Here is a 15,273-nt window from a genome sequence, read left to right on the forward strand (position 1 = left end):
CCCTGTCATACCAGCGTGTTCAGTCACCTTCTATCCCCCTGTCACCACAGCCTGTCCAGTCACCTTCTATCCCCCTGTCACCCCTGCCTCCTCAGTCATCCACTATCTCCCTGTTACCCCAGCCTTTTATGTCACCTTCTATCTCTTTGTCACTCCAGCCTCCCCAGTTACACAGTATTTCACTGTCACCCACTATCTCCCTGTTCCCTTGGGGGTACTATTGTGTGGCCATAGCCCTTCCTTGTGATACTAAACAATTTTTTGGAGTTGCATGTGTTATGAACCACAAGCAGTGGTTCATTCCTGTTTGCTGTCTGTTCATGAATTTTGTGTTATATTTCTGTTTGCATGCCAGGATATCTATTGTACTTGTTTAGAAGACTCTTGTTGGCCGCTTGTGGTGAGTCTGTGTAACTGCAGTCTGTTTTCTATGTGTTAAGCCTCACCTGTCAGATAATTTGGTCCTGCACTCTGGCCGAGTTGAGTCAGGATTCAAGACCTATTCTTTTCTCAACTGTGGCAGAGGTACTTGTCATGAAACCCACACAAAAAAACACTCTGTCCTATCATTGGGGTCCTTGGGCTAGGGAGCCCTATTATAGATTCAGGAATCAAAGGGGAATGTTTTTCTCATGTTTTCCCTTTCCTGTAAAATCAGAGTTGCAAACCCCAATAGGGGAATCTCGGTCTAGAAGCGATGCCCGATGCTCAGGGTCCAGGAACGGTGCCCAATGCTCAGGGTCCAGGAGTGGTGCTCGATGCTCAGGATCCAGGAGCGGTGCCCGATGCTCAGGGTCCAGGAGAAGTGCCCGATGCTCAGGGTCCAGGAGCAGTGCCCGATGCTCAGGGTCCAGGAGCGGTGCTCAATGCTCAGGGTTTAGGAGGGGCATCAGATATAATGGCTCAGGTGTCAGTCCCAGAGGGGGTCTCAGAAGGTAGGTACTTGAAAGGCGCAACCCCAGAAAGAGTATCTAAAGCCATAGCTCCAGAAGGGAACTCAAGAAGCACAACCCCAGAAGGGATCTTTGAAGTATCCCCAGGTGGGGTCTTGAAAGGCACAGCCTCAGTAAGGGTTCTAGAAGCCGTTTCCCCATGAGGGGTCTCAAGTGGCTTAGCCCCAGTAGAGGTCTCAGAAGCCATAATCCCAGAGAGGAAGTGCGATGGTCCGGCCTCTGTGAAAAATTCAGATGGTCTGGCCGCTGTGAAAAGGTCCAATGGTCCGGCCACTGTGAAAAGGTCCAATGGTACGGCCGCTGTGAAAAGGTCCGATGGTCCGGCCGCTGTGAAAAGGTCAGATGGTCTGGCCGCTGTGAAAAGGTCCGATGTTCCGGTCTCTGTGAAAAGGTCCGATGTTCAGGCTTCTGTGAAAAGGTCCGATGTTCCGGCCTCTGTGAAAAGGTCTGATGTTCCGGCCTCTGTGAAAAGGTCAGACGTTCAGGCCTCTGTGAAAAAGTCAGACGATCCGTTCCCAGCAAGAGAGTCTGAGGTGCTGACCCCAGAGGGGGTTCCAAAGGCCACTGCCCCAGAGGGGGTTCCGAAGGCCACTGCCGCAGAGGGGGTTCTGAAAGCCACTGCCCCAGAGGGGGTTCTGAAGGCCACTGCCCCAGAGGGGGTTCCGAACACCACTGCCCCGGAGGAGGTTTCGAAGGCCATTGCCCCTGGTGGGGTTCAGAAAGTCACAGCCTCGAGTAAGGTCTTTAGTGACTATGTCACAGTGAAGCACAGCCAGTGAGCACAAAAATCACAGCCTATTGCCATTGCTGCTGGATGTGCTTTCCTGTCTTCTCCCTACAGGAATTCTCTTAAAGTTTCAGTATCTAGGGGAATGGAACCAATCTATGGTCTTTTCTCAGATTCTGAAACTGATGAGATTTCTTATGTGCCTGGGCATTCTAGTAAGAAAGGGAAGAATCATCTGACTGCTCGACCTATATATTTTGAAGACTTTTTTGAGCCAGAGATTCTTCCTTTCCTGGTGTCTCCAAGCAAGCACAGGGAAAAAAGAAGAAAAATAAATAATTGCTGACTCTTGCCTTGTTTAAAACCACTTAACTGACAAATTTTCCCTTCAAAATCATTCATAACATTGTTTTTAGAATATTTCTTATTTAAAATAGTTTAAAAAGTATTTTTTTACAATATATAAATATTATACTATGCACATCCGCAGAACGGATCTCCTCGTCAAAAACTGGGGGACACAGTGGGGCGACACGGTTGCATGAGATATGACCATGCCAGTTAAGTGGTAAATAAAACAAAGTCTTGTCTTTTGTCCAGTGGCCACCGTCAAGGAGGGGGGAGGGGGGGCACTGTTACAAGCTGTTGCCACAGCTTAATGTATCCCTTATTTTGGAAAACCTGGACTTTGGGGTCATTTGACCCCTCCTCAAGGGGGAGGGGAGGTACTGTTATGAGCCGCTGCAGTGGCTCATTCCCCATTGCATTCTGTTTATACATTTTATGTTATACCTCTGTTTCTGTTTCCCTTGGCCTTTATGGGGTGTCCGGAGTCCACCCTTAAGGAGAGGGTACTGTTATGAACCACAAGCAGTGGTTCATTCCTGTTTGCTTTTTGTTCATTAATTTTGGGTTATATTTCTGTTTGCATGTCAGGATTTCTCCTGTACTTGTTTAGAAAACTATTGTTGGCCACCTGTGGTGAGTCTGTGTAACTGCAGCCTGTTTTCTATGTGTTAAGTCTCACCTGTCAGATAATTTGGTCATTATGTGGTGAGTCTGTGTACTGCAGTCTGGCTCTTGTCTGTGTAGCCTCACCTGCCAGTATTTTGGCTATTACCTTGTGCCTGGCTTCCAGCTATCCTGATTGGGGCGTGCTTCCTTTATTACTCAGCTGGCCCTGCATCCAGAGCAGGTGATAGAAGTTTGCTGTTGTACCTGTATGTACCAGTTCTTGGTTAGCTTCCTGGTCCCTGTCAGCAGCTTCCTGTGGAGCCTGTCTTCCTGCCTCTGGTGTGTTCCTGCATCCAGCTTGTGTACTCCAGTGTCTTGTGTCCAGTTTCCTGAGTCCTGTCTGAGGGATCGTTTCCTGCTGTCCTCCGAGTTGCCTTCCAGTAAAGTGGTCTGGTATCCAAAACTTCTGGTTTCCGGTCGTTTCCTGCGCACACCTGTCATGGTGTCGTGAGTAGCTGCTCTGCCGCACTCTATGGCTGAAGCCATATTGTCTCTATCTATTTTTGGTTGTGTCATTTTTGCAGAGGTTCCGCATTGCTGTCCTCGCCTTGTTACGACAGGTTCATATTTGGCAGTTAGGTTGCATTACTTGATTTGCTGTTTTTCCAGGTGGCCGCACCGCACATAAACTACTTTGTTATTTTCTTGTCAGTCTTAGTTAGTTTTCCCCTTGTTCTCCTTGGTCTCAGTTAGCGCCTTGTCTCCTATTAAGACCGGGGGGCATCGGAGTCTGGGCGGACCTAATTCGCCCACTCAAATATGGCTGCTGTGGGCACAAGAAACCATAGTCTTGCAGGCATTAATTGACCACTGGGAAGGACAACGGAGTCAGGGATTTTTGTTAGGGGAAGCTGCGTATCTCAGTTCTACCGCAGCTTTACGTATCTGTACTCGGAACCCTTCTATCGCCACCCAATCTCTTGGGTTCCAAGTACGTTGAACATAACAGCAAGCCTTCTGCGTGCATTGTCCCTCTAAAACGTTTAAAATACTTGTACGCACCGATTGAGGCGCCACCCCTATGGTAGCTCCACCCATGTCACCACCCACCTCTACCCCGCCCCCAGATCCTGAACCTATTTTCCTACAAAAATAGCACTGATTTTAAGTTATGATCACCTGAGTGAAGACACTGAGCATACCTGTTACCTTCAAGCTCACACACATATTTGATAACATGAGTCCAATTGAAAGCATCAGGATCCTTCTTCAGCCATTTCTGAAATTCAGCGCGGTTTTGTTCAAGAAAATCAGAGGTGATTATGTTGTTAAAGACTTCACAAGCAGAAAGGAGATGGTAGATGGTCGGTCCACAACCAAAATCGATCAAAGTGTCTCCTTCTACACAACCTTACAAAACATAATATAAAGAGGACTGTTAGTAGGTACATGAGGTTAGTGGCCACATAACTAAGTGAATTTCTAACTCCCACGTTGTTCGGGTAAATATTTTAAGCATGATGACAAAATTAACTTATAACTGAAATTCTTCATGGTAAAACATTGGGCTGAATTGTGAGTAGGTAGCATCTAAATAAAGACCAAGTACTGTAACTGTACTTTAGTAAAACCATGTTGTACTGTAAGTGGGACAGATTTCATATGTGCTGAGAGATTAGATTTGTGTCCAAATTCAAACCTAAATTGCAGTGTATAAATAAAGCTGTCCAGCATTTGTTGGCTAAATACAAAGCAGCCAGTATTTACCCTGCATGCAAAATAAATAAAAAAATTGCTCCCCTTGTTGTGCAAGATATTTTTTCCAGGTGCACAGTTACTTGTTTGTTTTTACTTTGATTTCTACTCAGAATCAGCCCAATTAGGCAAAAATCTTATAACTCTATAATATTTATTACATAAGGCAATATGCTTTTGGTCTAAACTCGCCATCAACTGATTCAGTATACATAGCTCCCAACTTCTGAGATGTGTGGCATAGGAGCATGTCCGAAATAGGGGGCGTGGCTTGGTGGCAAGGGTGTGTGAACTTGAGCGCAATGCCGAGCTGGAGATCCACGCCACTGTTTTCATCATGCTGGGGGCTTCTCCAGCACTCCTGCAGCTTCTGAGCAGCCCCAGCCTCTTCTGGAGTTGGCACAGCGTCTGTGGATGATAGGTGCATGCGCTCATCATCCATCCTCCACTGCTTTGCAATGAAAAGTAGCTGTGTCTGAGTGTATTCCCCAACCTACCCCCCCACGAGACACTGAAGCCCATGGCTGGGACAGTAGAACAGTCCCAGAGAATCGGGACAGTTGGGAGGTATGAAGTATGTGCTCCCTATTACTAGTCAAAGTAAAAAATCATACCCACACTGATCTACCTGTGGGAAACCAGATCCCTGCCCATTACCACACTCGAGGTATCCACCTCCCACCCCAATGACACAAGATGAGGCCCACCATGATCTATGGTGCTCTTGACCCCAGTATGGTAGAATCAGTCTAAGCCTTGTATTGGAGGGGAGAGCACCTCAAGTTCACAAGGCAGATGGTCAGTACACCCAAGGTTTCACACACAGAAAGCCGACACCAACTAACCCCAATGGAAGGAAGGGTAGGAAACTGCACATTCAAGGCTTCTTCTACCGAGATGGATAACAGCACATGGGATCTGGTCTGAAGATCGACAGTGTTTAGGTCGACCACTATAGGTCGACAGTCACTAGGTCAACAGGGTTTGAAGGTCGACAGGGTTTCCAGGTCAACATGTTCTAGGTCGACATGTCAAAAGGTTTTTCAAACATTTTTTCTCTTTTTGAACTTTCTCATACTTAATTATCCACGCGGACTACGATTGGGAATAGTAACCAGTGCCGAGCGCTGCGGCAGCGGAGTGAGGCACCATGCCCGAAGCATGGCGAGCGAAGCGAGCCATGTGAGGGAAACGGTGCACTAATTGGGCTTCCCCGTCACTGTATGGAGAAAACGACACCAAAAAAAATTGAAAAACTCATGTCGACCTTTTGACCTGTCGACCTAGAACATGTCGACCTAGAAACCCTGACAACCTTCAAACCCTGTCGACCTATTGAATGTTGACCTATAGTGGTCGACCTAAACATTGTCAGCCTAGACACTGTTGATCTAATGATCCAGACCCCAGCACATGCAGTATTCAAATGTACCCAAAACCCCACCCCTATTATAACACTATAGGTTAACCACTCCTAACCCAACCCCACACAAACCATCACACAACCATTTAACCCTTTCCTGTCCAGAGGCTGACAATCACTTGAGGGTGTAATTCCCTACATACGTATGAAATGCATTCTCTACCTCTTTTCAACATTTGTATCCAGTAATAGTATACATTTCAAACACTTGCACATCTGCATTTACATAATACATCTGCTGGTGCAAAGGGATCATCAAAAGAAACATCTCATCTTAACCCTTTCAATATTTGTTACTCATCATAGTTTTTTAAAGGCATCCACTTCAGCTATTAAAAGCAGCAAACCATTCTGCAAAGTTTTCTTTTTTCTTTTAAATCAAGTTGTTCTTTTACACAAATTCTATAACAAAAAACTCTTTAGGAGGGAAAACAAGAATGGCTTATACACAGACACAGTCTGCCGCACTATCACAGCCTTCCAGACTTTATGGGATACATTTACTAAGATGAGAGATCTCTTTAAGATGGGATGTTGCCCATAGCAACCAATCAGATTCCAGGTATTATCTTCTAGAAGGTGCTAAATAAATGAGAAGTAGAATCTGATTGGTTGCTATTCACAGGACAGAGAAGGACTGGGGGCCAGGGACGTGCGGTGAGCAAAATGTCTCAGGAGGCACTGGCTAGCCCCAGAGCCAGATTTACATGCAATATATGAGCCAAAGGGTGCATCTGGGCATTGTACACAGGTGCATCAGTATAAACTCCTGGAAATTTGGTGAGTTTTGATCAGAGATGTGCAGAAAAGATAAGCAGGTGAGGCACTGTTTCACCTGCCATAGGCTTTTTACTCCAGAGTTTGGGCTATAAAAATTATTAGAATAATGCAAAGAAGATATTTCAAACAAATTATTAGTATTTTTCATATACTTTATTCAGTCAAATCTCTGGTTTAAAAGTAAGCATGACAGGAAAGGCTCTGCATCACCTGCCTCACCCACCACACGTCACTGCTGGGGGCATGCCCACAGAGCGCTGGGCATTTCCCAGGTGAGAGATAATCGGAGTCTGCCAGCTGAAACCCATTTGGAAAAAGAGGGGTGAAATCCTTAATGGCGCTTCTAGTGAAACGATTGCTGCCTTCTAGATCCAACGGTGGACTTATACCAGATAGTCCAAAAAATGAAACAGAAGGAGTAGTGGTGGTGTGGACTAGATGGTGCTATCGCTCAAGCAGTGATGGTAAATGTGAGAGTGCTAAAACAAATACTTAGCTGTACTGTCTCCCGGCGAAGAGTCAGGTATAATCTATGTCCAATTTATGATGGAGAGCTCAGCCATATTGAAAAAACAAAACAAAAATAAAATGTGTAGTAATGTCGCTTGAAACTATATAAATATAGAGATATAGCGTCTAGGATTTTTTTGCCAATAGGAGCTGGTAGGCTTCTCTAGGCAATGTGAATGGTCAGAGAATAGGTGATCTTTTCAATCCAAACATATAGAAACAGTATCCTCATATGAACACACCTGACTTACACAAAGACAGGTGGTGACAGGCCCATAAAGGTATCTTTTAAAGATGTGATGTGCTCTTTATCAATTGGTGGTTGAAGAGGGCGTACCTAACACTCACGTGAGGGACAGTAGATATCCTCATATAACGGTTTCTTTCAACGACATCATTCCAAAGGGGTTACCATGGTGGTTGAATATCCAATGATGGAATACTCGATCATATATAAAATGTGAAACAAAAGAACACAATGTGTAGTATGTTCAAGGAACATATGATATCCTTGATACTGTATATAGGCGTACCTAGATATCTTTCTATGCTGGTAATGCAAACATAGAATTCCTATAAACACACCTGACTTACATAGAGACAGGTGTCTAGATGCCCATAACGGTATCTTTCATAAAATATGGGGTTCTTTATCAGTCAGTGGTAAATAGCCAATTTTGTAATAGTGAGAGAGGCGTACCTCACACTCACGTGCAGAACGGTCGATATCCTCATATAACGGTATCTTTAAAAGACCTCGCTCCAGAAGTAGTAAAATGTAAAATTTTTTATTCAAGGTACATAGCATAAAAAAACAGGCTTATCCCAGCGTACGAGTCCGGCTCTGATGGAAGTGAGAACCGTCTTGGAACCATAAGAGGCCAACTTTGGGGTTCCAAAAAAAGTGATTATAAAATTATGACAAGGTCCTACGTTCCTTCAGAGTCCAAAAAGACAGGTCCGCCGCAGAGAAGCCCCCTCAAATCCAACGCGTTTCGAGTCAAATGACTCTTTTTCAAGGCATGAGGGACCAAGCAAACAGGTTCCCCTATTTATAGCAAGACATGATTACATAATTTCCTGTCACATGAAAGGAACTGGGTGTTCAGAAGTTAAAAAAAAAAAAGTTCTCATTGCTGTTTAAGATATATGTTAACATATAAAATGCTACATTGTAGACATAAAACAATGCTCTTTTGAGATATAGATTCTCACTATGGATTGTGGGACATGTAGTCGTTCATAATCTAAGAGACGTCCGTGACCGGAAGTAGCTGAGCTTCCTGGGAAATGTAGTCAAAATATACACAGGAAGTAACATTATTTGTGGCCTGATGGCTATGTTATTCACATGAAACAGGCTTATTTGGATGATCACATTCAAAGATCGAAATAGACTTTCAGTATGAATTATTAGATGTGTTTAAAAGAGAGAAAGTTATTCCTAAAAGGAGAAATCGTCCCGCGACCGGAAGTTGCTCGGCCTCATGGGTAGTGTAGTTTTCATCAATGCCGGAAGTCGCGTTGTCTGTGGCCAGGGCGGAAGTCCATAGTAGGCATATCTTGATCCCGGAAGCGCCGTTCGCGGCGGAAATGCCGCTGTAGTTCTGGGTAATGTAGTTCCCAGTTCTTATGTATCCATGGCGGCTAAAAAGAAAGTAAAAGAGCCACTTTGATACTGGGTATTGTAGTTCTTAGTGCTAATAGCACAGTCTCAGCAGGATTAAAAGTCGTTTCTTTACCACCCATTTTTTTTTACAAGTAAACATGATTATTTATGTTCTTTGTTTGATCACTGGAAGATTTAGAAGGAATAATGATAAATAAACATACTTATTACTGGTTATTTGAAAATAGATTAAAAAGCAGAACCATTTCCCTGTTGATAAGTGTTAAAGTGCAGGTGTGACCCATATGATAGTAACATGCATTTAAAAGGCCAGTGCATAATAAAACATATAGTGCCTAAAAAATGAATTTAAACATGCTGTGTATTCACAAATAAAACATGCTATTTTTGGAGGTGAACTACTATTAGAAGAAAATTCATTTTCCATGATCTTAGAAGTGGTTGGACCACCAGTGATTCAGATGGTTACATATATCGGTGTCCTTTTTCACTGTAACCGTGGTTTTCCCTTTAGAGGAACCACTTTAGTTCGAAGTCATGGTTCAGCCCGCCTGGAGTAAGAGTATTGAGTAGAAAGATGGTTTTCATTTCTGATATAGCAAGGTTTTTCTCTGTATTCTTATCCTTCCATGTGGCTTTTATATGTTTGATTCCAATGAATTTTTTTATATGTTGAGAAGAGCATCCGTGTTTAATTTTGAAATGGTTGGAGAGATGATGGGTCTCTATTCCCTTCTTGACATTCCTCAAGTGTTCTCCTATTCTGATTTTTAAGGGTCTAGTGGTTCGTCCAATATAGCAGAGTCCACAAGAGCATTCAATTAAATAAACAACATTGGCGGTGTGGCACGTTATGAAGTCTTTGATCTTGAACTTGACGTTGTTGACCGTTATTTCACAATATTTGTTAGTGGTGTCTTTAATGTTCTTACACCCAATGCATAAGCCACAGCGATGAAATCCTTTGGTTCTAATCGGATTACGGGTTGGCATTGGTAGCGTGCTTCTTACAAGTTGGTTCTTTAGGTTTCTGGATTTTCTATAGATGAAATTGGGTTTTTTTGGGATGATGTCCGTGAGAATGGGATCTTTTGTTAAAAGATACCAATTTTTATTGATAATTTTTTCTATTTGTTTATGTTGGCCATCATATTGGGAAATGAATGCCCACTGGAGTTTATCTGTTTTCTTTTCTTTATCATTCTTTTCTGTTATCTTTGAAAGCAAAGATGTACGATCTATCATTTCTACCTCGCTGATGACTTGGTCGAGTATTTCTTCTTTATATCCTTTCTTGAGGAAATTTTCTTTCATCTGTAAGGATTGCTGTTTGCAAACCCGTTGGTCGCTACAATTTCTATAAACTCTTAGAAATTGGCTTTTGGGCACCCCTTTTAGCCATAGGGAGTGATGTTGGCTGTCTGTCGGGATGTATGTATTGACGTCCGTTGGTTTATGATAGACCATGGTATTCAAAATATTATTTTCCTGATAAATGGTCAGATCCAAAAAATTGATTTGTTCATTACTGATGACCAGGGTGAACTTGAGATTTACATCATTAACATTCAATGATTCAAAGAATTTTTGCAGATCTTCTAGTGGAGATTTCCAAAAAAGGAGGACATCGTATATAGCGAAACCAATGATAGATCGTACATCTTTGCTTTCAAAGATAACAGAAAAGAATGATAAAGAAAAGAAAACAGATAAACTCCAGTGGGCATTCATTTCCCAATATGATGGCCAACATAAACAAATAGAAAAAATTATCAATAAAAATTGGTATCTTTTAACAAAAGATCCCATTCTCACGGACATCATCCCAAAAAAACCCAATTTCATCTATAGAAAATCCAGAAACCTAAAGAACCAACTGGTAAGAAGCACGCTACCAATGCCAACCCGTAACCTGATTAGAACCAAAGGATTTCATCGCTGTGGTTTATGCATTGGGTGTAAGAACATTAAAGACACCACTAACAAATATTGTGAAATAACGGTCAACAACGTCAAGTTCAAGATCAAAGACTTCATAACGTGCCACACCGCCAATGTTGTTTATTTAATTGAATGCTCTTGTGGACTCTGCTATATTGGACGAACCACTAGACCCTTAAAAATCAGAATAGGAGAACACTTGAGGAATGTCAAGAAGGGAATAGAGACCCATCATCTCTCCAACCATTTCAAAATTAAACACGGATGCTCTTCTCAACATATAAAAAAATTCATTGGAATCAAACATATAAAAGCCACATGGAAGGATAAGAATACAGAGAAAAACCTTGCTATATCAGAAATGAAAACCATCTTTCTACTCAATACTCTTACTCCAGGCGGGCTGAACCATGACTTCGAACTAAAGTGGTTCCTCTAAAGGGAAAACCACGGTTACAGTGAAAAAGGACACCGATATATGTAACCATCTGAATCACTGGTGGTCCAACCACTTCTAAGATCATGGAAAATGAATTTTCTTCTAATAGTAGTTCACCTCCAAAAATAGCATGTTTTATTTGTGAATACACAGCATGTTTAAATTCATTTTTTAGGCACTATATGTTTTATTATGCACTGGCCTTTTAAATGCATGTTACTATCATATGGGTCACACCTGCACTTTAACATTTATCAACAGGGAAATGGTTCTGCTTTTTAATCTATTTTCAAATAACCAGTAATAAGTATGTTATTTATCATTATTCCTTCAAAATCTTCAAGTGATCAAACAAAGAACATAAATAATCATGTTTACTTGTAAAAAAATGGGTGGTAAAGAAACGACTTTTAATCCTGCTGAGACTGTGCAATTAGCACTAAGAACTACAATACCCAGTATCAAAGCGGCTCTTTTACTTTCTTTTTAGCCGCTATGGATACATAAGAACTGGGAACTACATTACCCAGAACTACAGCGGCATTTCCGCCGCAAACGGCGCTTCCGGGATCATGATATGCCTAATATGGACTTCCGCCCTGGCCACAGACAACGCGACTTCCGGCATTGATGAAAACTACACTACCCATGAGGCCGAGCAACTTCCGGTCGCGGCCGATTTCTCCTTTTAGGAATAACTTTCTCTCTTTTAAACACATCTAATAATTCATACTGAAAGTCTATTTCATGTGAATAACATAGCCATCAGGCCACAAATAATGTTACTTCCTGTGTATATTTTGACTACATTTCCCAGGAAGCTCAGCTACTTCCGGTCACGGACGTCTCTTAGATTATGAACGACTACATGTCCCACAATCCATAGTGAGAATCTATATCTCAAAAGAGCATTGTTTTATGTCTACAATGTAGCATTTTATATGTTAACATATATCTTAAACAGCAATGAGAACTTTTTTTTTTTTTTTTAACTTCTGAACACCCAGTTCCTGTCATGTGACAGGAAATGATGTAATCATGTCTTGCTATAAATAGGGGAACCTGTTTGCTTGGTCCCTCATGCCTTGAAAAAGAGTCCTTTGACTCGAAACGCGTTGGTTGAGGGGGCTACTCTGCGGCGGACCTGTCTTTTTGGACTCTGAAGGAAGGTAGGACCTTGTCATAATTTTATAATCACTTTTTTTGGAACCCCAAAGTTGGTCTCTTATGGTTCCAAGACGGTCTTCACTTCCATCAGAGCCGGACTCGTACGCTGGGATAAGCCTGTTTTTTATGCTATGTACCTTGAATAAAATTTTTTACATTTTGCTACTTCTGGAGCGAGGTCTTTTAAAGATACCGTTATATGAGGGTATCGACCGTTCTGCACGTGAGTGTGAGGTACGCCTCTCTCTCTATTACAAAATTGGCTATTTACCACTGACTGATAAAGAACCCCATATTTTATGAAAGATACCGTTATGGGCATCTAGACACCTGTCTCTATGTAAGTCAGGTCTGTTTATAGGAATTCTATGTTTGCATTACCAGCATAGAAAGATATCTAGGTACGCCTATATACAGTATCAAGGATATCATATGTTCCTTGAACATACTACACATTGTGTTCTTTTGTTTCACATTTTATATATGATCTAGTATTCCATCATTGGATATTCAACCACCATGGTAACCCCTTTGGAATGATGTCGTTGAAAGAAACCGTTATATGAGGATATCTACTGTCCCTCACGTGAGTGTTAGGTACTCCCTCTTCAACCACCAATTGATAAAGAGCACATCACATCTTTAAAAGATACCTTTATGGGCCTGTCACCACCTGTCTTTGTGTAAGTCAGGTGTGTTCATATGAGGATACTGTTTCTATATGTTTGGATTGAAAAGATCACCTATTCTCTGACCATTCACATTGCCTAGAGAAGCCTACCAGCTCCTATTGGCAAAAAATCCTAGACGCTATATATCTATATTTATTTAGTTTCAAGCGACATTACTACACATTTTATTTTTGTTTTGTTTTTCAATATGGCTGAGCTCTCCATCATAAATTGGACATAGATTATACCTGACTCTTCGCCGGGAGACAGTACAGCTAAGTATTTGTTTTAGCACTCTCACATTTACCATCACTGCTTGAGCGATAGCGCCATCTAGTCCACACCACCACTACTCCAGCTGAAACCCATGTTTATGTGGAGCACTTACTCAGGATATCATACCAGCAGCCATTAATGATGAGTTCAAATATACCATCTATTGAGATTTTTTAAAGCTGTGGAATGTTTGCTACCTGTGCTGTGTCCGAACAGGCAGAGGGTATGTCAGAAAGTATGACCAATTAATATACCTGTGATCTAGTTACTGAACAATTTAAGAACATTGCTTGAGCTACCTGAGTTGGAATACCGGGTCACTCAACCTGGATCATTCCAAATGGACCCTTTCAGACCACACAGCAACACGATTTACAGTATGCGCGCTCATATGCAATAACCCGTGCTGGTGTTCTGAAAGGACTGGAGTATTATTAGGGTGCTGTCCAGCTTATATTAGGGGTGCTGTGAGGCAGTTTATTGTGTGTTCAGGTCCTTCCTGCACAGTTAAAAATATTTAAAATAAAACTTGTGTTTTGAAAAATTTAATGTCATTAGGGTGTCATCCTGCTTATACTAGGGGCGCTGTGAAAACGTTTGTTGTGTGTTCAGGGCCTTCAGACACAGTTAACAATTTTTAAAATAATTGTTAAAAAAATATAACGTCATTAGGATGCCATTCAGATTATACTAGAGATGATGTAAGGACATATTGGACCAGGTTTTGCTTTGTAAACGTTTGCTGCTTTAAAAAAACGTACGAGTTCGTCTGGAGTCTCGGAGCACCAGATGTCTCACAAGCCATTACACCCGGCCCTTGGTGTGTGTTCAGGGCCTTCAGACACAGTTAAAAAAATGTAAAATAAAAATTGTATGTTACAAAATATAATGGCATTAGGGTGCCATCAAAGCTTATACTAGAGGCACTATGAGGCAGTTTGTCGTGTGTTCAGGTACAGTTAAAAAAAATGTAAAACAAAACGTGTGTTAAAAAATATAACGTAATTAGAGTGCCATCTAGCTTACAGGTGAAACTCAGAAAATTAGAATATCATGCAAAAGTTCATTTATTTCAGTAATTTGCTCAGTGATCCAAAGTCCTCTTTTCTGATGAGAGCAAATTTTGCATCTAATTTGGAAACCAAGGTCCCAGAATATGGAGCAGCATTTTTCAACTGGTGTTCCGTGGCACACTAGTGTGCCGCAGGCTGTTGCCAGGTGTGCCACGGCCGCCACCCACCTAAAAGACCCGCCACCGCCCGCGAGACCTGTCTCTGCTGCCGCCCACCTGAGAAACCTGCCTCCGCCGCCCGCCTGATAGAGTCCCGCCGGCGCAGCCACACACAAAAAGACCAGCCGGCGCAGACACACACACAGAGACCCGCCGGCGCAGCCACATAGACAGAGACCCCCTGCTGACAGATCGGGTAGTGCTGCAACTTCTGGGAGAACTGGCCGTGACCTATGTTGAGTCATAGGTGACGCACTGTGCATCTCATTCCCGTCTTCCCACCCACTGATGCTTCATGCTTGTTCCAGCACTGCTAACTCCCCACTAACAGGGACATATGTCAGGATAAATTTATAAATATAAATATATATATATATATATATATATATATATTTAAAAAATGTTTTTTAATGTTTGGAATTACTGAGGGGGGTGGGAGGGGAGGAGGGGGCGGTGTGTGGCATATCTTCCAACATGACCCTCTCCGGGGGGACAGAATACACTGTTTCTGGACTTTCCTCTTTAATATATAATTGCCATCACCTGTGTTGAACTAGTTATTTGATAATAAAGGTGTTTCACCACAGGTGATGGCAATCATAAATTAAGAGAAGTCCAGGAGCAGAGCATTCTGTCCTTCCCGGAGAGGGTCATGTTGGGAGGTATAGTGTTGTGCATGTGTGAGGAATTACTCTGCAGGGGTGTGTGGAATTACAATGGGGGCCATTGTATGTCGATATTTATAATATATATTATATTTGATTTAAAAAAATGATGGTGTACCTTGGCAATTTTAAAATCTTGTTTAGTGTGCCA

At 42.2% G+C, this 15,273-nt stretch overlaps 1 protein-coding gene across 1 annotated transcript in view; it reads right to left on the minus strand.

The window, feature by feature from the left end:
- The window catches only part of LOC134966457 (indolethylamine N-methyltransferase-like), a 74,884-nt gene that overhangs the window by 6,678 nt on the left and 52,933 nt on the right, over window positions 1-15,273 (minus strand). The window contains exon 3 of the mRNA XM_063943212.1: window positions 3,837-4,044. Coding sequence (XP_063799282.1) covers window positions 3,837-4,044 — 208 coding nt within the window. The remainder of the gene's footprint in view (window positions 1-3,836; window positions 4,045-15,273) is intronic.

The sequence above is a fragment of the Pseudophryne corroboree genome, chromosome 10, assembly GCF_028390025.1.
Source record: "Pseudophryne corroboree isolate aPseCor3 chromosome 10, aPseCor3.hap2, whole genome shotgun sequence".
In the NCBI taxonomy this organism is placed as follows: domain Eukaryota; kingdom Metazoa; phylum Chordata; class Amphibia; order Anura; family Myobatrachidae; genus Pseudophryne; species Pseudophryne corroboree.